At 29.6% G+C, this 25293-nt stretch overlaps 1 protein-coding gene across 6 annotated transcripts in view; it reads left to right on the forward strand.

Moving 5' to 3' along the window:
* Positions 1–25293, forward strand: part of Rdl (Resistant to dieldrin) — a 236832-nt gene that overhangs the window by 129054 nt on the left and 82485 nt on the right. For all 6 annotated transcript variants that reach the window (XM_011497464.1, XM_011497468.1, XM_011497465.1 and 3 more), the window contains exon 4: positions 18881–19107. In XM_011497464.1, coding sequence (XP_011495766.1) covers positions 18881–19107 — 227 coding nt within the window. The remainder of the gene's footprint in view (positions 1–18880; positions 19108–25293) is intronic.

The raw sequence follows: 25293 nt of genomic DNA on the forward strand, positions 1-25293 counted from the left end.
CCCCACCGAACCCCCCCCCCCCCCTCTCTCTCTCTCTCTCTCTCGCCCCTTCCCCTGCTTGCCTATTTTCTTGTGCTGTATAACACTTTTGCCCTGCCTTCGCGATCCTTTCAAAAGATTTTGCGTTCTCCTACGGAATCATTGTGTCGTCTATATGAAGAAAATGTGGAGGAAGAATGGGAATAGAGGCATCACTATTAGCACCGTAATTTTCTACTTAATATCTAATATTTAAGATGACAGGTTCACGTTTAAAACTTAAAAACAGTGAGATTTTTGTACAAATTTATATTCTACATAAATATACCATTTTATCTTGATAATATTCAGCATCTATTCGTTTATTATAGACTTATTAGTATTGTTAAATCTTACCTTTCTTACGTCAGATGAAAAATAAAGTAGAATTATATTATACTACATTTTTATAAATGTAACTGTTCTATGTTGATGACAATAGTAATAATAATACTAAGAATAACGATAAATGCAAAGAAATTTCGATGTCATAATATGCTTTCCTCAACAATCTTTGGATAAATTTTTACTGTATTACAAAAGTCAATTATTGTTCATGAATTTTCACTAGTTTAATGATATACTACCAATTCTACAATATAACGTGATTTTCGAATATTACAATTTCCAATTATTTCCAAAATAACTATCGGACTCTCGTGTTTGAGAAATATATTTTATGGGAAAAATTGTTCACCTACGGCGGGCACAATACACCCTCAAGCATTCTGCCTATGAGCAACAACATCGACTATCGCCAAAACTAATTTATGATAAAAATATCGGAGCCGTATTGAAACATAAACATAATTCAAAAGGATAATCCTAGTACAACATTGGCTCCATCCTTCACAACGTACCGTACGCACATCAAATAACATTCACAGATCATCCCGCTTGAATAACTATCACTTCCCGACCTTCGAGGCAGCTGTCATTCACGAGTATGTTATATCAAGGCATTGCAAGAACAGATTTAGCGAGACGGCGAAAGGAAAAAGCGCTGAGACGCGTGGCGTCCTCGCTGACGCGGCAAATAAATAGTTTATTGAAGAACGATGGCAACGATTAGCCTTCCTGCCACGCATCCTTGCTTCATTCACCCTCGTATGAAAAGATCGCGTAGCAGAGTTTGTCCCTTCGATGAATCACCCACCGCATGACTTAACAGACTAAGTCCCGGTCGACGATCTACTCTCGGACGCATTCGTCAATCCAAACGAAACCAACTGAATAATTATTAAAATTGACGAGGGTTTAACTCGTAAACGACTATCTGTGTCTGTTTGTTTACTGCTGGGCACTTTTGGAAGTTGCGAATCATTGAGTTAGCCATGAACCATTAAAGCCTATTTCTTCGCTTCATCGTATCTCTATGAATTTCCCTTGTTATTTCGGTATCATAATCAATCGTCAACATGGCCATCATTATAGTCAAAATCAAGAGAGAGAGAGAGAGAGAGAGAGAGAGATCGTTGGAAATACTATAGTAGTATTAATAATTCAACTCACAGCATATAGTGAAAAAGTTAGTAAAAAGTTTAACCATTTAACACATATAAAGATGCAAATATCTCATTTCACGATAAAAGAATTTCTCTTTTCTTTTTCCTACAATAAGAAAACAATTAAATCAAGCACTAAATTCTCATAGTAGATTCAAACTTAAATACCGTTCTTACACAGCAATTATAAAAAAAAAAGAAAAAAAGAATAAAGAAAAATACGCAGGATATACATACAATCTGGTAATTTTAAAAGATCACAATGACACGGTCTCTCCTCTTCTCGAAGAAGCTCCCGCAAGCCGAGATAGGGACGCAGTGCGCAGCTGGAGTCTCGCCAAGCGGGCCAATAGATGATTCCCCTTCCCCGCCCCGTCACACGTCGTTCCTCTCGATCGCCCTTGCTCACTGACTAACTCATGCAGGCATACCCATAAGCGCGTACATTATTTACCCCTTCAAGAGCAACTGGACAACGACAATGGGGATAACTGCGATGAGTTGTCATTATTGTAAGTTCATCGCCAAAGAGAAGATTGGAAAAAGTATTGTCAGGCAAAGCTTTCACTATTTACCGTGAAAAATCCTTTTCACTTTAAATTGTAATTGCAACCATAATTTTCAATAATTACTGCTGAACATTCATTAATTTATCTAATATTTAACTGTATTTCTTGGTACCATTGATACCCATCCTTATATATAAGTCATTTAATCACAAAAATTAATTTTAAATGAATTATTATTATAAATGGAATATAAGATATTTGTTAATTCTTTTATAAGTGTAATCAAATAATTAATGAATCTTCCATTTGATTTTTCATCTATTCTGTATTATTACATTATATATATATTTCAAAAATAAATTAAAGTAGAGATATAAGGAACTACGATAATTTAGTATAATTATTATTTTTAAGTGAATATTTCAGATAAAATATAAGAAAATTGAAATTAAAAACTAATAAATGTAATGGTATGCATAGATATACTTATCTGTTTTACACTTATAAATCTTCCACTTCGTTAAGAAACTTCTCATAAATATCAATAGCATCTTCCAGCAATAATTATTCCAGAGTCTTCATAGTATCGTCTTTGACAAAAGGATATTTCAATATCTTAATGCTATAGATAACTGATAAATCGAGCATTATCTTACAAAGATTGATACAAGCACTGTCGAAAATATTTCATGATCGACGCATCAATCGTACAATGAAAATTTGAAACCGACAATTACATAACTTTTACAGTATTTTTTATAAGTTTTAAAGGGATGAGAATACGTTTTGTATTCATTTAACAATGTGAAAGTAAAATCAGTCGTAATACGATTGAATTTATACCCGATTTATTTCTAATTCTATAAATCCTTCGGTGTCTATAAAGTGTAAGTGTAGCACAAGTTTTTAACTTTTTTTTCTATTTTATTTATTTTTTCTGTTTTTTTTTAACATTTATCGGATTCGGATTGAATGATTCAAAACGATATAATTAAAAGTAGAAATGGGTTAGAAATATTAAATTCAATGATACAGGAAAGCATCTCTTAAAAGAAATCCATTAAATGCACAAATAGTAAATTTTATTCAAATACTCTATTCTACAGACATTATATTGTCAATATTAAATAGGCGTATTTCAAAATATTCGAAAGCGATTCGAAAAATGTAATTCATAATATCTTTTCCTAATTCAATTTATAAACATAATAGTAATATTAATTATTGATTCTCAATTTTATCAATTTGTATATACATTTTCATGCCATAGATTATAATGAAATTGTAAAATTTTTTTTCCTACTTTCCATGCAAGATCGCGATCTTTTAATTACGTGATTTTTCCACCTATTAATAAATAATAAATAACAAAAGGGAAAACATATTATCTGGTAAAGCCGTTCTAAATCGAAACTTATAATCATCAATCATATAGGCATTTTAGGCATTTTTTGTCGAAATTTTTTACAACTGCAATATAGACATTTTTATCTTATTACTCTTTTTTATTATATGCATACGTTGAAATTGTTCATTTACCATTTCTTTACTGAATTTTATTCCTAAATCAAATTAATATATTCCAATTCTAAAATGATGCACTAATTTTCTATGAAAAGTAAAAAGGAATACTATGATATGGTAAGCTTTTTATAGTTACAACTTCCGTAATTACAAACAGTCCTTAACAAAAGTCTCGATAAACTGATCAGATCCACTTATTTTCCACTGTTTTGCCCGAAAGAAAAAGTTAGTGCCTATGTATCTCGCGCATGCGCGTATATGTGTTTGCTTATATGAAGGTGGGTGACTAGATAAATATATGCAAAAATTATTATGATAATATATGCAATGACTTAGCTCAACAATTCATTGAATTCATCATAAATATTTTGTCACATTCGTAGTCAAATAGAAAAAATTATAATCCCCTATTTTAATTTGAAAAATACTGATTAATAATAATAAACCGAAAACTATGCATCCAATTATTATATTAAAGTTCAAAAATGTTTCGAATCATTTTATTTAGATATTGATTATGACGATTATTGTTTTAATTAATGCAGATGTGAATAGAGAATAACTATATTTAAACTTTTTAATATCCGTATAACCATGCAGATGAAATCTACATACGAAATTATTGTTTTTCAACAAACTTATAGTTATCTATACTGGTATAATTATAAAACGATATAATAAATGTTGATAAAGAAAATAAATCTTTTTTCAATGAAAACTTGTTCCATTTATAAGTTTTAAAACCGTAAGCAAAAATTTCCATTTTTAATTTCAACTAATGTGCACTAATGTATAATGAAATATTTTTATTGAATCAAAATATTCTAATATATCATCAAAATATTATTATGAAATACATTTCTTAATACGAGGTAGTAATATACAAAATCAATTTTAGTATTACCACAATTTAATTGTAGTATAAACAATAAACTCTTAGTCATATCTTATGATTTTTTTAATGTAAATATTTGTTAAAAACATTGATATTTATGCATTACTAAAATTATTTTCTTATTCTAATATGAACTTATATGAACTTTCACTTTTATGTATAATAGCATATTAACAGATAATTGAGATTGCGCTCAATTTATACAAATATTATAATTTACAATCATCTTAAATACTAATATAATATATTTCTTATAAACAATTAAAGTATATTAAATTTAAAATTGATTAACAATATTCAATAACTAAATTAAAAGAGGAAAAGCTAGAAAATACGTGTAATATATTAATAACACATATATTTTAAGTAAATGAACAAAAGCGCACTGCTTCATTAGTTTTAATGTCGTCGACAATAATCACAAAAAAAAACCAATATTAAAAATGATTTTGATAAAATTTATTATAACCTAATAAAATATGAACCAAGAAAACTTTTAAAAACAATAGAATCTCAACCTCAATTAATCAAATTAACAGAAATATTAATTTAATATGTGTATGAATGTATATATGTATATATAATATTATAAATTAATATTTCAAAAGTAAATTTTTTCTTTTCTACTCATTTTATATCTTGTAAGTGAAATATATATGGAGACTCAAAGTAAATGTTTTTCTATTTTCTATTGGATGAGAAGAAATATCAATATCGTAAAATACACATATATAATTTAACAGGAATAATAAAGTAATTAATCGTTAATGTAGAATAATAAATTTTTCAGTAACCATCGAACACATTTTCAAATTTGTAATTCATTAAAAATTTCCATTTTAACATTTTCACTCTTAGAAAATCTAGCTTATTTGTTTTAACGTAAAGAGGTACAATAATAAATTATTGAAAATCTTCATTCTTTAAAGTATTGATTAATAAATAGTACATTTTAGTATTTAACAAAGACAAAAATCAAATATCTAAATATCATCAATTATTTATTTAACGGTTGCACTCATACGATTCATCAAATATTTCATTCATTATATCTATTATAATGCATACTTTAAAGTATTAAAATATATTTTTTTAAATAATTGAATCTTTTTAACAATAAAACACAATAAAATAAAAAATCTTTTCTAATTATATTTTTGTAAATATAATATGCACATGCGTACATAAATTAAAAGTAATAGTTTTTAATTGAATGTATTAGTATATACTTTAGTTTTAAATTCGTTTAATTCATTTAAGATATTGACTATACATTTCGATTAAAAATTGGAGTATATTGTTAAATTCAAACAGAAAAAAAATTTAACGCTGACTTGAATAGTAAATGGTGACATTTCCATTATAATACGAATATTTATTGATTCATAAATATTAAGAATCACCGAAGATCTCGAGTAATTAACATCAAATTTAAGAAAAACTCTAACTTATTTTTTTATAATTTGTATACGATAAATGCTCAAAGATTATTACCATTAAAATTTTAATTAAACATGTTTGTAAAATTAAAACTATACCCTTAACTATATCATTAAAGAATTAAATTGATTAGAAAAATTATTATATGATTCTAGTCGAAATAATTCTATCATCTTTTATTTAAACAATTTATCACTAAGAACGTGAACATTATATTAAATGAAAATTATTTATATCGAAATATTTTTAGTTATTTCTTCACGTAGGAGCTAAATATTAAGTATATAATGTAACGATATTTTATTTCATGGCACACTGCACATTGAGTTTCGTTAAGAATTTTTTTTTTTTTTAATTAATATTACTATAAAATTAATGTAAACTCTCCTAAAAACACTACCATTCTATCTTGGTTAAAAAAATATATAGCACATCTTGTAAAAATACCTGTGAATTTATCATCAAAAAGAAATTGTTTCCATTATAGAGTAGCAAATTCTTTCTCCCTTCTTCATATCATTCGATAAACGTGGATGGAAAATCTTCCACACATAGACAAACTGAGGAAAACTATAGAACATCTTCCTATTAGTAGGAAATCTGAAAACGAAGAAAAAGGTCCTTCTATGGCTACACTTAATAAACATAAAAACAAAATATAAAGAGAAACAAAGATATGGAAAAGCAAAATAAAAGCAAAAGGAGACCATTTTGTGGAATGTTACCACTTGGCAAGATCATACCTCAAGGGCATATAGCTCGCTGCCAACGTTACTCTTCCATTGTATTTTGAATCTATCGTACACTCTAAAGGATGACACGTGTTAGCGTGAAGAAAAAAAAATTCGAGTATAAAAGATTGTTGAAACGGAATATACATGAATAAAAAAAAAATATATTCACCGAGGCTTGTAAACGATTCAAATCGAAATTGAGAAACATAGTGAAAGGACACATTAAAGGAGGAATCACTTTTACGAATCAAAGATAGATTTACTTATTTGGCTATAAAATGTACAATTACATGGATTGTTAAAATACGCATTAGGATGTCGCGTGTCATAATAATTTCTACATTCGTACCTATGGTATATAACAAAAATGTTCTATTTCTATCTCCTTTAAAGCCTTTCCATTCTATCGCAAAGGCTTAATGGAATCCTTCACTCGAATTTCAAACTCCTAGCACATAAGATTTCGCACAATAGAGATTGACTAATTTTACATGAACAATACAACTTCATATAAAACAGGACAAATAAAATGAGATTAGCAAAAAGCCAGACAGGAGGATCGAAGAGCAGGGATACATGAAAAGACAAATATATATCGCGCTTAGTTACAAACACCCATACGTCGTATATTTAGCAGGGCATTTAACTCGGCGAGCTTGAATTCTGAACAAAAAGGTCGGCGAAGGAACTTGAAGGACGTCGAGATAAAGAGAAAAAAGAGGGGCGGGAGGGTCGGGAAGGGTCGCGAGAGCTAAGAGAGCTTTGTTTAGTTGGTCGCCTTTATGTGCGCGACAAGGTTGGCGAGGCGACGACCGCAGCGCGGAAATCCTGCTCCGTAATTTTTCCTCTTTTTCTTTATATAGTCCTTCAATACTAATGAACAACTCCCTTGAAATTTTAACGAGATTTTTCATAGGTTATACGTTATTTTTGAGCCCCGTATAGGTCGCACAAACAAGAGAATCTCCCTGCCAAGAGGCAATATATCCCAAATTAATTATAAAATTCAGCATTTGCTATAAGAATTATTAAAAAGTAACCCCGGACAATTGATATAATAATTAATATAATAATTACTTTTAAATTTTGAGAAAGGCTCGTTCATAATTTCTAAGCTGTTTATAAACGAAGGATTATTCGGTTTTCAGGACTTGTAATATGCACAAACTTTCGTATTAAGAGTTGAAATCATGATCAATTGATTTTACTTTAACGGCTCATTTTATAAACTTTTTCTGTTGAAATTTTCGAAAATACTTATGCTGCATCACATAATGTATCTTATTTAAGCTTCATAAGTATTTACAACATTAAAGTTTTCTCCACATTGAGTCATTTTCATCGCCTACAATTACATTTAACTAAAATAATATAATTAATATCATTATATATCATGTAGAATAATATTAAAAAATTATTCATCACAATCCAACTTGTAAGTTTAACAATTTAATGCTTTTCTACGAATTGTCGGGCTAAAATTTTAGTCAGATTAATGTAGTTGGAGTCTAATTTACAGCGTTAGGAAAAAATTTTGTCATCTATTTTCAGACGCAGAGAGAGAACATAAATTTCTGTTGATTTTACAGATTCGTTACACAGCTACAATCATAATAATATTTTCATTCAAAATAAAATATTATTATATAAATATTATTATCATTATTATTGTTATTGTTAATATTATATCAAAAGTAATATTAATTTTTAGAAATCACTCGACAATTTCCACGTCAATCTTTATGGTTAGATTTTTATTAAAAATGTCATTCTTCCTTAATGCTTAAACTACACGGTACATTTTTAAAATTACTTCTAAAATATTACAAATCATCCGGTTTTCTAACTAAAAAAATATCAAATTATTTCCAGACTTTTAAAATTCCATTAATAGCAGAGAAGGGAAAGATTTTTGAAACTTTTTAATTCTTTTGTAAGCCACGATTATAAGAACATTATTTCAATATAAATTTACATAAAATATAATTCAGTTACAACTTTATTTTGTATTACAAGATTATTTTTTATTAGCATATGTACAAGTAATATAAGATATAATTAATGAAATAATTAACAAGTCATATGATTATAATATAGATTATAATATTTCTAGAAAACTAACTATTCTATTATATATTGTATTATATTATTAAAATATAAAATCTTTGTAATCGTCAAATGTTAATTACATAACTTGTGAAACAATTTCTTTTTTTTTTTTTTTACTAACCATTTTTATTTCCAATCGGTCAAAACTTATCATATAAAGATATGCTAGCCATTAAATACTTTGTTAAAATATTTGCTGCATTAATTAATAATAAATAATTTCAATTTTTAGATAAATGGAATATAAATTAATGATTACAATCATTATTTACGAGAAATCAAAATTTTCGTTTACAAAATGAAATATAATCAAAACGGATATAATTAAAAAAAAAAAAAAACTATATATATGGTTTCAAGTGTTAATAAAAATATATAATAATCTATTAACATTTCACACTTGTCATATTAAAAATTACGCTAATGAAATGTAAGTATTTATGAAAGCCATCCAACAACGCAATAATGTTTTTCCAGTATTTGCTTCATTCTCAGTAGGGCTAAAGTTACTTTCATCACTCGATGCCGTTTTCAAATTAAAATTTTCTCTCTGTTTACACAATCTCAATTTTCAAATATCGCCTATTGGAAAATTCAGTAAAATGCGGTTCTCGATGCTAAATATTAATAACCGAACTTCTGTCTGCACTTGCAATCAATTCCCTCATTAAAAATAGGCATTGTCGCAAGTTATTTATTGTGCTCTCGATAAGAATAAGATAAAACTCGTAGATAAATATAATGATTTTTATAAATATTCACTATTTCGCTTGAAAATATATTTGAATATTTCTAAGATATTTCGCCTTTCAATGATAACTTTTCTTAGTGGCTTCGTGTAAGCCTTTTATGCAAATCATTGTACATGTTCCGTGCATGTTAAAGCGTCCGTTAATATTCCAATATTCAGAAAACTATATTTTCAAAGAAAATTCTAAAGTCAAGTATAAAATGACCGGTGCTCCCTCGATACTTATCATTCACATTAATAAATAAATTGTCTCGTATATTTTTGCCAACAAAGTGCCCAATTTTTTAAAAATCTCGACTTTATACTTACTCCGTTTTTACCATAAGCTCCTACAGTATAGCAACACTATATTTAAATATTGAAATTCCTGCATATAAATTCCGTCACTAAGCTCCCATAATGTCATAACGCTATACCCGCCAATAAACTATGCTTACCTCCCCCTCGTCCTTGCGAGAAAAAAAAACACCGCTCCCCGGTGTGGCGCATTAACAAAGCGAAAAAGGAGGTTGTAACCAAGATATATAGGCGTAAATATGAAATATCGCTGCTCGTTTCTCCATTCATAGCGGCATAACTCAGGTAGCGACGTTGACAGAGCGTTCGCCTCGGCAAATTATATGCACACGCGATTTCACCCTGCGCCTTGCGCCCGCACCCACGAGGCGTTAAGGCTCTCGCAACAACCGCGAAACGAATATCATCTCAACGGCTGAAGATGTGAAACTGTTTGATTCGGCAGCTAGGTTGGACTAAAGGATGTCGAAGTGTGCGACGGACGCGAGAATGGGGAAGGAGCGAAATTGCAAGATGACCAAGCCAGACTGGCTGCTTTGTTCTTCTTGTAAAACTACAGCACTTCGTTTGAACTTGTTATGTTTATCATCGGTGTATATTAAATTTTGTCAGATTTGTCAGTTACAATTTTTGGAGTAAAATATTTCAATGACTATATCTTATTTACTATTATTGTTAGTACAAAATTTCTTACAAAGTATATTCTACAATGCTAAATTATTGCGAATATTTATGAAAAGTTATTGTTAGCAAAACTTTATTCAATGACTGTTATATTGAATAGTGCATGCCACCAATGCCAAGTATATATAAAATATTAATTTTTAATGAAGATAAAGTGATAAGTGAATTTCTAGTTCACAAAAGTATATATAATTTTAAGCAAAAAATAAGAAAATGTGGCTCTAGTGTAATGGAATATTAACACTATTGTGTATTGTTGAAATTATTGCTCTTCATTCAGGAGAAATGTGGTTAATAAATATTAGCCTAAAATCGACGAAAAAGTAGAAAAATAAACATTTTTTGGACTATGAAATATGAGAAATACTTGCGCCTACGTGAAAAAGAACGTCGATTTATTTCAATGAAAAACGCTATGCAGCACACGTGACAAACCAAAAGCGATTCCGGCGAAAGAGCGATAGACGAACATTCGATTCTCGAGGATTTTCAGCTTATAAGGTCCGCCGGTTTCCCCGTGATTTCATCATCGTCGGCTGCTAGAATCAAACGCTTTATTCAGCAGTAAAATAGCTGGGACGTCCGAAGAAGCAGACGGAAAAATATGAAAGAATACGTAAACGCGGAAACATCGAAGGCGACTATATGCGATACAAATCCGCCGCTTCTTTCTTATGCTTTCGCATATACATAAACACATACAGATATACAAGATCCTACATCTGCCGCTGCCGTATATATTTTCGTGTTTTATGTACTACATACACTCCCAATGAATCCGTAAAATTTTGCGTGCGTACGGGAACTAACTTGCCTCCATAAACATTTCCGATATCGCAAATATATATATAAATAGCAGGCACAAGTATTGACAATGGATGCAAATATTCCATTCAATGGACTTTTATTTATTTAATGGAATGCGGATTTCACTTAATACTCAGAACTAGTAATTTCTCGGATCGTATAATGAAATTAGTATCATAACAAACTAAATTAAGCAAGATTAATTGAACGTATATTTGGTGTACGTTTTGACGAAATTTAGAATTCATCGCATTATAAACAAGCACGTGTATTTTTCCTTTTCAAAGTTCAAATTTTTCGATAACACGAATTCATTTAATTAAATATAACGAGGATTTCGACATAAATATAACTTTACTATTAATATAATTAGACGCGAGTGTCTAATGTGAATTGAACTAATTCTAACAAGATTCTACATACTTTCACATAATGTCACAAATAGTATTTCACAACAATTTTTTTTTATATGACATTATACTCTTTTATTTTTTTTTTCACAAAAGTGGCTACTCATCTTAATATCAAACACAGTGTCTGTGGACATTTGTCTAGTTAGATGTTTCAATTTCCCGGTGAAAACTATTACCATCTTTTGATATACACTATCCATCTATTTTATAAATATTTTATTACAAAAACACATAAAATATGATATTTTCCATTTACAATTTGACCTTAAATAACAAAAAATAAACTTACATTTACAATAGAGTTCATACAAATTCAAAGGTGAACAATGCAATAGCTTTTCAATACAACTATCCAAATAATAACCATAAAAAGCTTTTAAATAATCAATTGTTATCCAATGAAATTTCATTTTTAAATATTTACTTTATGCATATATATATATATATATATATATATATATGGATTAAGCACGAAAACTTTCCCAAATTTCAGATCATAACCTTAATAGAGTTGAAGATGTATCGATAAACTTAAACAGTTGAGTACAGTCGTATATAGTTAACTAATCATTTTCAAACGTAAAACTGACTTTACGCCTACGTAGACATTTGATTATATTAAAATGTATCACCTCCTGAGTAAATGTGATACTCTAGTTACATATTGCGTTACTTCGATAATAAAAAATTTTGATTTATCATAGAAACATAATTTTAAAACTCAACATGACCCTAAAGTCCTTTTAATATATAAAATTGATTTATAGAAAAATTCATTTATATATATATATATATATATATATAATCACAGTATAAAATAATTTATATTATATTATAATATTAATAGATGTTTTATATTAAACAGTAACTTTTAATTATTAACATTACTTACATTTTTTTTCAATTCTTTCCACTGCGTTTATGATTACTTAAAATATAAATCGATTTTTCTTTAGTGATCTAAAATAACTATCACGTTTGATAATATTTTGTAATATTTTAAAGATTTTCTAATTATAATTATCTCTTATCAACGAAATGATTATAAATCTTTATAAAAAAAATCAAAGTTTTACGAATTATGTTCATAGATAAATGTAGTATAATGAAATTTAATGAAAAGCATACTCACTTAGGTGAAATTATACTGACATAACTATATGATATTAAATAATTAAGTTATAAATTTAATAATCAAGTATTAATTTATAACTAATGCACATTTTACACTCGTATTATAAGCAAACATATTGTTACAAATGACTCGTACGATAAAATCAGAATTTTTTGCATAATTATCTAATTGCATTAAAATGCTGCTAATAAATGCATGTGAAGTATTATAAACACAAATTTTAAATTGCATATACGCATATTCGTAGCTGTGAGAATTGAAAACGCCAATTACATCCTCAGTATCTTTTTTAAACAATGGGTGCTTTTTAAATTCATGCGAGTATGCAAGTGGAAATAATAAAAACAAAATAATCCCTTTACCCTTGTGAAAATTTCCTAGCCACACATGAAATTTCACGTACGATAATAAACCATACGGATACATTTACATATCGAAAGCACTGGGGGGTTATCTGGGATGCTTGAGTGCAAGAGTCGAGAGATGCAGCCTGCCCGTGCATGCGCTTGAATATTGTGTATAATCCATTACAGAGAATACGCATCAGAACCCCCTTCCGGCTAGTGCTTTCAAAACAAAAACAAAACAAACAAAGAGAAAATAGACGATCACAAGCGAGAGCAAACAAATATACAAAGTAGCGAAACGCCATCATGCAACATGGACTCTATGCGCGCATTTCACTTCCTATGATCTCGGACTTTTTTTACCCCAATACAAGTTGCAAAAATCCTTTATTTTACAAGAGTTTATGCGCATGCTCTTTGTAGTCTTTCTTTAAGCCGGTTCTACTACCCCACCTCTCATTTGATACTCACGCGTGTTTTCGCACAACAGCGGCGCAAGCTCAGCCACACGAACACCGAGACCTAACTGCGCGTACACGAGAATAAGCGTGTACGTATCTATGACGGTGCGTTTAATACACCTTCTACTTAACTCCCTTCTATCTTCTCGAGCAGAAGCAGCTTAACTGCTCTCCCTACCCCTCACAACCGTCCCAACCCTCCCACACCCTTAAGGGTACTTTGAAACAAAAAAAAAAAAAAAAAAAAGTATGTTACATAGGATCTGCCCTATTTCCGCGGAAAGGAAAGTAAGTAATGAAATGTATATTTTCTTATTTGTCATCGAAATTCAATCTCACTACACTTACTTCATACTTAATCAGTATTGTCTTTCACATCCTAATGAAATCCAAACAAAAAAAAAAATTATTTTAATAATAAAAAAACCATTTCTTAAAAATAACCTCGTTCAATTAATATAATATGTTCATCATAAAAACTACGGTAGCTCCATACAGCATATGAAAAACATAACGTCTACATAAAAATTTAAATCTTATATCTGTAAATTTATACAATATATACAAATGATCGTCGATAAAAATTATCGTACAATATAAATAAACGATGTTTGAAATTCAAATGCAGTAATAAGTAATATTTAAACGTGAAAAAGTTCATTATGTTTAAAAACATATCTCTTACTTACTTCCCTTTGTATTTCAAGCGGTTCCGCTGAAATGTTAAAAGAACCTTATAGATAGAACCGATGTAGAACCCGCATAAATAAAATCAGTGCTCGCTACATACGTTAGCCGAGCTTTGGTTCTTTTTTCTTTTTACCTTAATTCTCATTGTATCTCACGTCAATCTGTTTATTACCATTAAGCAATTATTATCTGGTATAATATTTATACTGTTATCCACGGCTTTTGTACATACACATAGAGGTACACAGCTACGTTGTAATACTCGCAGCAACGCTCGACCCGAGACGATTGATTCGTAAAGTTGGTTGGCTTATACCCACGGACGACTTGCGAGTCTAGAGATTGATGGGGTCATTTTTTAACCCCAAAAGTCAAAGTTATATCCACCAGTAGTAGCTTTCCTCGAACTTTCATTCGAGCCGTCTGACGATTTGAAAATCACAAAGTTTTCATTAGGCGACTGCTCGCCGGTTCTTGTTTTATGTCCGCGGTCTTAAAACGTCGTTTATCGTACAAAATCCAATCTGTAATCTTAATAAGAAAACTTTATTTTATAATGCTATATAAGGAATAAGACGTAAATCATTTTCTGTGCCAATAATATTCAGGGATGCACGAATCTATTTTTAATTTACTAATAATCATTAATATATAACGTTTTAGTGATTAATATATACCATACGTACTTCGCATGTACAATCAAATGAATTATTCTATTAGGATTTACATAGAATATTCGATGCTTATAATAACAACATATTATTAATTGCAGATGTTGTTGTTGAATTATCATTGATAACAGATGAAAAACAAATTAATATATTATATCTTAATATATGTGTGCTGCTTTTCGACAAAATAATATACAAACATTTTCTAATAAAGCTTAATTTTACTAGTCAAAATACGATGTTATGAATTTGACATTTATTATTAAAATTCATAATTATATTTGCAAAATAGCTTTCATCGTGACAAACGATTATAAATATGAATAAAATATGTAACAAACGTGACAAAGACATGAATTCAATATGCCGCCTTGAATTAATAAAGAAATTGATAAAATATTTAAAAAGCAGTGCTTTTACGTGATTGTAAACATACAAATCAATATGAAAAGGATGAAAATGAAAAGAGATTAAGATATTGAAAAAAATAAAAAGATGAATTCCCACAATAACGATAAAACTACAAGTATACATACTAAACTTTCTTTTCGCTGACTTAACGAAAAACTGTCCCCCTCATACACACAATCTCTCTCTCTCTCTCTCTCTCTCTTTGTCTCTCTCTCTCTCTCTCTCTCTGTTCATCTAACATTACTCTTCTGCATCTCTGTTATTTTTCCCTTTATCGGGTTACGGGTATAAAATACATGATCTTCCAAAAAAGATAGGACAATTTAAAAAAAATTCAAGTTCCAAGTTCGAACGGTAGTACCTCAATTATATGAGCATTCGCAAATAACGGAAAAGCGCCTTACGACGCATCGTGTAAGGAAAGATTCGTTGAGGATTCGAAAAGAATAGAAAAAGAAAGAAGAAAAGAAAGGAAAAAAGATGCAGAAACTGGCCGATAAGCTTAAAGCGCCTTAAGCGAGCACGTAGAACTCGTAAGGTTAATCTATCTTTTTGTCTTTTCTTCACTTTTTCTCTCTACCTCTCTATCTTGCTCATACTTCTTTATAATTGTAATTCCCCTTCTTTGCTTTTCCTTTTTCTCTCATTTTTGGGCTACATATTTGAATTTTTTATTTTTATCATCCTATTTTATATCTCTTTGCTTAAAATTACTATAAAAATTTGGGAGAGAAAAAAAAAAGAAAGCGAAATCCGTGTTGCTGCTAAGATTAATGCAGCAATTAATGCAATAATAAAAGCACGTCATATTTAAATATTTTTAAATTCAAATTTTCTAGTTTCATTGTATGTATCCATAAAATTCATGTAAATGATAAAATGGATGTATTTCTATAAAAATAAAAAGTAAAATAAAAAAAACAATTTGCCCTTAATAAAAAATAGACATGTCATATTTGTTTGGTATTTACAAGTTTTTTGTTATGCTATTTCATTACATAAAACTCTTATTTGGAACAATTACTTGTTTATTAGAAAAACAGTGACTTATTCATTTTTAAAAGCTTTGAAACTCGAGTTTTATGCAGAATAAAAATTGCAATGCATTCTCGGAAAAATTGTAATAATCGAAATATAAGGGATTTTTCCTTATCCCACCTCGTATTTATTAGTATCTCAACAATTTCATCCTTCTTCGGTAAAGCTGGCGAGCTCCATTTTCTATGAAAAAAATTATCATAAGTACCGATAAAAGGATTCCTAAGAATTAATATCCAACGATTTTCTTCTCCTTTCCATTACTGCTTCTCTCATTCACATATATATATATATATATATTGGGATTTACCCTCAGAAGCCTCAAATATATATAATATACTTGTTAAGTACAAATATATCTATATTATAACAAACTGTCTGAAGGAACTGGAATTTAAAATCAGTATAAATGACCAGGTAATCTTCCTTATATATATTTTTTTAAGGTTCTTTGAAATTTTCTGTAATTATCCACGATTGGCTTTGACAAGGAATTGTAAAACATTCCTTGACCTTCTCGATTCTTTGCTATACTTAAAATTCAGATTTGTGGGAATTCACGAAGTTAATGTCTAACTAAATTTCTTTTTAACTAATTGAAAAATCAATAATTAATAATAATTAATCAATAATTGTTTAATAAATTCAATTTAATAAAAGAAATAAATTCTTTTCATGTGAACGTTTAGACTTCCCAATTGTCATTAAATATCAATGTTGAGAGGTATAATTAATATATCGACAAATATGTCGGTAAATAGTCAATTAATACAATTAATAAGAAATTATTTTTAAAATATATTAAAATAATTACGCGACGGGTTACTAATATTGGTTCATATAAATATTCATGCATTACATCTAAAAGTCTTAATCTTTAATAATTATTTATAATATTATTTTAAAATATTTAAATAAGCAACATAAATTATTTTTTATAATAATTCACGAATAACGTATGATATTATGGTGGCACAACCAATTATAATATAATGTACAGAATATAATCTGTATACAGTATATTCATCAGTTCTTAAATAAAATAATAATATTAATATAAATTTAAAAAATTCGAGCAATTGCTAAATGTACGAATCAGTCGTATCGGCGAGTGTTTTCCTTAAATTTAGTTAAGTTTTTTGTCTGCGTTTATTTTTCTTTGCTAGTAGATTTTTAAAACCCTCTCTTTTTTATTATGTATGTTTTATCGCTCGGTTATGTTATAAGCGACTATTTTCAAACGGACGCTTTGTTTTTTTTTTTTTTTTTTTTTTTTTTTTTTTTTTTTTTTTTTTTTTTTTTTTTTTTTTTTTTTTTTCTTTCTATTATAGTAAAACTCATCTTATAAAGAGCATATTAATAAACTTTCAAAAAAAGCAAAAAGAAGCCCAAAGTAACATCAAAGGAATTCCTACAACAATTCCTACATACTTATATACACACTCGCGCATGCGTTCAAGCTGAAATATAAACGTAAATGAATATTTGTATATATAACATTTACGTTATAGCGTATCCGGAGTGTGTATATATCGTATTTATTGTACATATGTATGTATATATACATACCCATACATATACATACTGTATACGACGTAGCACGTATAAAGCCAAAGTGTAATCTAAAATAACTTTGTTTTATTTTTTATCGAATAAATTTTTATGGCACATTAAAACTGTAAACCAAGTTTTCTAAGAGTTTGTGCTAATCGATATATAAACACTTGGCTTTCAATGTGTTTTCGTGCGTCTTCTAGATGTATTATATAGGTGTATGGCAGAGACAGCAAATGGAATAGTATGAAAGTGGATGATTAAGAGCTATCGAAAGAATACATCTGAAGTAAAATAGTAGAAAATTTTATTTCTTTGAGATATTACGGGTACCATAAACTCATATATCTATTATAATTATATTTTTTATAATTAAATCGAAAATCGGTATTATCATTTCACATATGCAAAATACATTCGTTAGCGATAATGCAAGAAAATGTATAAAATCATTTGACAAATTAACTTATAAAATATAATGCATTTATGTAATAAATAAAGGAATGAAATTTTAAACAATTCCAATATATTAGAAATGTTTCATTAACCAATGAAATTTATTCAAACAAGCGAATAATTAATTGGACCATAAATTAACATAATCATAAAACACTTTAATATTATTTCCAAATACAGTTCAATATAATATTTATTTGTAAGCCGTAATCGGTCACGTTATAAGTTAAAATTATCACATATTAAACGTGAAAGAATACTGATTTTCGACCAAGACGAATGTCAAGGAATATGAAGGAAAAGAGCCCTTATACGTAATTTCTCAAAGATGCCCTTCTAGTAAATATAAACATGAAAAACGCAACATTAACGCATAACCGTCTCTTTTGCAAATCGCCATTATTATCCGCAAACCACGTGAACGCATGCAGGACTTCACCCTGGATTTTTACTTTCGACAATTTTGGACGGATCCTCGGCTGGCATTCAAGAAGCGACCTGGCGTCGAGATACTCAGCGTTGGCTCGGAGTTCATCAAGAACATCTGGGTGCCGGACACGTTCTTCGTCAACGAGAAGCAATCGTACTTCCACGTCGCCACCACGAGCAACGAGTTCATTCGCATACATCATAGCGGCAGTATAACGCGAAGTATACGGTGAGTACGCGCTATTTCTACATTTCATGCTCCTCTCCTTCTCTTATCACCTATCTCTTTTACACGGATTTTTGAAAAGTTTACTTGCCAGAGTTTTACAATTTTGCCAGATCTTATGTACCATCGTTTTCAAGTGAATTTATTCTTTGAAATTTTTATGATCCTATAGCGAAAGCTCATTAGAAAGTTTCGCTTTGTTCAAGTGGATTTCGCGAGATAATTAAAATCAAGGTTCTACGAACTTTTAAAAATATATAATATTTTCAAAACATTCGATGTTTTTAATAAAATTCTCAATATACAAAGTCCTCGATTTTAATCTATAAGACACATTTAAATAATAGCTCATAGTCAACGAATCTCATGATAATATATATAATTGCAAAATAATTTATCGTATACATATGATGGTAAGTAAAGTGAATGTATGCCGTAAAAAATAATAATATTAATATAATAATGTATATTCATAATAATAATAATAATAATAATAATAATAATAATAATCAACACACGTAATATTATATGCCTAGTTAATTCAATTTACGAATTCAATAATTATTGCATTTATTATTATCTTATATAATTATTAAATACTTAAAATATTTTAACATTACATATGATACTATGTGTTCACAAATATTTATAACATTATCATGACAATCGTTGTGACACTAATTCATAATGTATATTTCAATTTACAAATATTTATACCTTACTTTGACAAATCAATGAAATTTATTATTGTATTAACTAAATTAATAGTATTATTCATTCATTAATAGTATTTAATTGCCTTTATTAAAATAAGTTCAAAGTATTAGGAATAACACGTAGAAATTTTAGTTTTAAATTAAAAATGTAATCGTAAAATTCTAAGATAATTTCTTAATTTATTAATAATGTATAATTAACAAATGTTTCCTTTTTAATTAACGTAAAAAAAAATAGTAGTATTATATCATTTTTATATAATTTTCATAATTAATTGTTTCAATATATATATATATATATATATATTAAATATTAGATTATAAAAATCGAATTAAGGAGCCAGATAATAATTGACGAAAATTTAGTAAAAAGCCTGACTTCCGCATTCTATCCGCAGTGGCTGCTATATTAAATGACCCTTATTCTACAAAAGTGCATAAACCAAGTAAAGACAAGTGTCACCTATTTCTACCTCGATGGTTCAAAATGACTATTTTTTGGTGATTGTCCCGTTCTCTGATCGGCCGATGAATATGCCCATATCGTTGTTTAGTTGCTTCAAACGAGAATGTGCTCAACTGAGTTGACGAGCGAGACGGAGAGCGGGAGAGAGCTCTGAAGAGTTCCGTTTGACGTCGTTTACCTAATGTTCTCTATTTTTCTCGAAAACTGCTCTTGCTCCAACACACCCGCACTGGCCGCGTAAAGATAACTGAACCAATCAATCTCTCTAACTGTTATCGAACCACTGTCACGAAACTGCATCAAATTGCGGAGAAAGCAACACGCGAGGTTGAAAAAGCGAATGAGAATTAGAGAATGATGAGAAAGTAAAAAATATAAGAATAAAAATGTGCTTCGGGAAATAGGAAACGAGGACGGATTACGTACAAGTAATGATAAAAAATAAGCAATGAAAAATAAAATCTTTAAGCACGTTCGTTTACAAACATTCCGTGATATGTGTTTTCTCCTCCTTTTATTAAGTATAAACTGTCGGATTTCTTATTCATTGAATTTAGAAATTTTATAATTATGCACCTTCGCAGAACAGTTAATTAATGTTTAAACTTAATTCATTTTTAAACTTACATCTTACATCGTTCATTCAAATAAAATATTTTAATCTTTAGTATTTTTATTTTTAATGAGGGATTTCGCTTTAAAAAAAAATAATCAAACTAAAGCTGAAAATTCAATAAAAGCTCGCCTCAAGTAATGTATTATGTATTTTTAGAAGTCTGACAAACCTTTGACATAAATGAAAAAATATTCTGCATCTACAGCACGTTATTTACATAAATTTGCTATGTTACCAAAGAACACTAATAAATTAATTTCTATTAAATCTTTTAAAAAGGAATATTTGAAGAATTTTAAATTACTTTGAGAAAAACATATAAATTAATTGCATATAATTTTTTTTTTTTTTTACTAATTATGTCCAACGACTCACTCGTCTTTTATTATATATAAGAACGTAGCTTCAAAGATATGAATTTACGTTTAAAGCATTATTTTATCGTGATTTTTCTTTGACGGAACCATATTAAATGTAAACTAATCCCATCTCATTAATGTTTGAAACATATATATTATTCTAGGCTATACACAATGTGCAGTTTACATACACATAACTCAATACAAAAGCTTTCATTTAGTGTGTTGTGTATGAAGAAATAGCCGTAATATTATTACAGAAAATCACCTTAAAATGATGAGAAAAACACAATAAAATAATATTTGCTAGCCACAGACAATCGATAGACATATACATAGATAAATGAATAAAGAAATTCATTTATTTAGCATGAAAACATATCTGATCATCGATCGTAATGTTTATTATTGCTAAGCTTGGATGGCAATCCGGTAATTATCTGCGAGGCTTCGTGCATAATCTATCCCCCCCCTCTCTCTCTCTCTCTCTCTCTCTCTCTCTCTCTCTCTCTCTCTTTCTCTCTCTCTCTTTCTCTCTCTCTTTCTCTCTCTCTCTCTCCTTAATAGAATCGCGTGCAGGACATTTCAGACGAACGTGAAATAAATATGGCGAACGATTCACCGGTGAGATCTGTAGCAAACTTATAACGTCTGTTTGAAAAATGTTGATGAAAAAGCCACGAGTATTGGTTCGAAAATTCATCGCAGAGAGAAATACAAAATGAAAAAGAAAAAAAATGCATTTTATCAATCAAAACATGTCAAATCGAGTCGCGACGGTTTATCATAAATAAAATCATCGATTAAGATTGATCGAAGGTTCCGTGAAAATAATCCAGCAAGTAATTTCAATTTTGAACGAAAAATATGTTGATTGAAAAATAAGAAATTTAAGGCGTGTCTTAACACGTGATTTATAATTTGTAAAACTTAAAGCCCTGCTTATAAAAATTTAACGTAGATTTCATTTAGAGCATCCGAATAGCATAACCGAAATTGAAAAAAATAAGAAATCCCTTAATATATTATCGTAAGAGATAATAAAACGGCTAGGAGCAATGCTAACGAATTTACCATTTTCCATCTGACTAAGTATTTTCAATCTGATTAAGTAATAAGTAAGAACAGCCTTTCTCGATAATAAAATTTCTATTCTATGATAGCGTCGATACTTCGATTCGCGTATCACGACGAGCTTATTCGTGCGTGTCAGCTGCATTTCATAATCTCTCCGCGTCACCGAAACTCCTCGTTACGAAATATTTCGCGAATTTTCCTAGACGCGTCCGGCCTCGGAAAATTACATCAACCACGGAAGCCTTCTACAGGCATAGAATCTTCAATACGTCACGGAAGCATGAGGGAGCAAAGTCACAGTTCTAAGTATATTCCCCGCGACGTCCTCGGAAAGTTTTGGCTCTTGAGTTCGCGTGTAGGATCATCTAGGACCCACATCTAGGATCAATCAGCTGTAAATTTTCTCCGTATTGGTTTTCTTCCTGCGTCCTAAGAAGTCTTTGACAAGATACCGATAATTTTAACTCGCCTATTAATACAAAGACGTATTGAAATGCAAACGGTATTTTAAGATTCGTTTAAGTAACACATGTTTAGCCTATACTTTTACAAAACGACGATTCATGACGTAAGTAAGGCAGTACTCACTAGTACTCATCCCTTAATATGCCACCTGCATGAAATAGGATTCACTATTATTTTAAACGTATGAGTTTAACATTGTAAGGGGAGAATAGTGATATGCGCCTTGGCATATAAATAATAAGAGGGATATTAATTTTATAAGGGCGAGAGCAGCCAGAATTCACGACGAGTGCAATTGTCCGCCAAGCTCCCTCCATTTCTCCAATGATCGCAATTTCTGCCTCGGAGTCCTTGTTACTCGGACTCCAGCATTTCCAAAGTTCCGGCCTCTAACGCAAATTCCTCGTCGACATTCCCGCTGCCCTACTCTCAAGTATTCTCGTATTAACGCTCTCACTATATTCAGAAGCCATGCATATGTGAATCAGATTTTACCTAGAGATCCTTACCGCGACGCTGCACCAAGTAGCGACTTTCGGATAGTCCAGTAGCTGCTGGTCTCCAACTGCTTCATTTCAATATAGCACGAACGAAAGAAATAAGATAACCTTTTGTGTAGAAAGTTATGGGTTCAATAAAAAAAAAAAACGATGTGTGCACATGTAAGCGCATAGTTGCCAAAAATTTTGTTTTTTTCTCTCTCACAAAGTTTCGAGCACAAATACAAATTCATTATCTGTCACGGGTCTGTGTAACAAGCTGACAAAGAATATTGCAAAGTATTTGCGAGTACATTCGTTAATATTCAATGTCGCCGTTCGTTCGAAAGCTCATGATTTTTTGATGCGGATGGATTATCGACAACGTATTTTTACTAGCGAAAAATTTATCATTTTATATAACCTAAATTGGATAAAAGAGTGTTGAAACGCACAAGTAATAATATGGCAGTTAGATTACGTGATTATCAAAATAAAAGAAAGAAAGAATTGAATATTCGACCGTGGCTCGTGTGAAAATATTATCAAATGAATCTCAAGTTCAGGGTGCATTTTCGTATCAAACTTTTCATTTATTTCCAAAAAAAAAAAGCATCGAAGAATGTTAGATATTATAAATATAGGCATATAAAATAAACATTTTATTTATAAAAATTGTCGGATTATTTTACTAAAAGTACGATTGGTTAAACTAACAGAACAAGTAGTTTTGATTAAAGTCCCGCGTACTAATTCGTAATAATTATGAAAACATTGCACTCTCATGTTGTATCGGAAAATTACTCAATGTAATAACCGCTTATTTGCCAAAATCTAAAATTGAAGAGAATTTCTCAAAAACTTTATTGGATAAATCGTGCCAGGTTTTTGGCATTGTCAAGCGGATGCGAATGGATAAGCTAATAACCGTACTAAAATGAAAAGGATTCTTGATTTTCCTGATGGAAAAAGATGAATTTGAGATCATACTCGATGAGACAGTTTTCATAAAAAAAATTGCTAAAATCATTTTATCGTGAGATCGGTTGCGGTAAATACGACGTGCGCAGCGCATTTTGATGCTGATGAGACGCATCGGGGCGGAAGGATGCAACTACGCGCCATTGTCTGGTCGAACGTGTAAGATAATTGATCCGAATCCTCGAAGGAGACATTACGTCGATTGATTCGCTCGGTGGCCTGTCTCTCTCGCGCAACCCACTCGGATGCATTATACATGGGGCTTTCGGATTACAAGCTTCTCCTATTTATTTGGAAAATCGAACCTTGAGAGAACTAATTTATCCTCGGCTATTGGACGGAGACAAAACAACGATTTGGAATAATAATGCCTTCGAAATAAATTGACAATCCTATTGTCATTATCGATATTATATACTACTATTTTTCATTAAATTACATTACTTCCATAATAAAAACGGCTTATTGATGAATGGTTAATCGGAATTTAATAATGTTGATCAACAACACTTATTAAACGAATATACTTTACTACGTCGAAGAATTTACGGGAATTCTATTTCCTATTGATTCGATATTATAAAATTACGAGCAGAAATAACGATACCCTATAGACAAGTTTTAATGATAATTGTAAAAGTACGTGGATACTTATTACTTTTAGCGTCGTAAATTAATAATGAATAAGATAAGAAAGTTAATTAATTTCATAAATGTATTTAATATTGACATTTCATAACTCTGTTTATGTAAAATTATATTGAAATTAAGAAATACAAGTTATAGAATTGAATATACAATAGAATTGCAAATATCTATTCTTTAATGTTTCATGTAAAGGAGAACTTATGCTATCACTCGATAGAAATAATTTAAATCGAAGTAGTGTTTGTTACTTTTATCATTTAGGCTTTGTATCAGTTTTTATCTTATTGCACGCTGCACAGAATTTAATTTAGGATAGTACTTGAATGATATTCACATGTAACGGCATCTCATTTATGTATTAAAGCTCCGGGATCATGAACGT

This window comes from Ceratosolen solmsi, unplaced genomic scaffold (genome assembly GCF_000503995.2).
Source record: "Ceratosolen solmsi marchali unplaced genomic scaffold, CerSol_1.0 scaffold47, whole genome shotgun sequence".
NCBI classification, from domain to species: domain Eukaryota; kingdom Metazoa; phylum Arthropoda; class Insecta; order Hymenoptera; family Agaonidae; genus Ceratosolen; species Ceratosolen solmsi.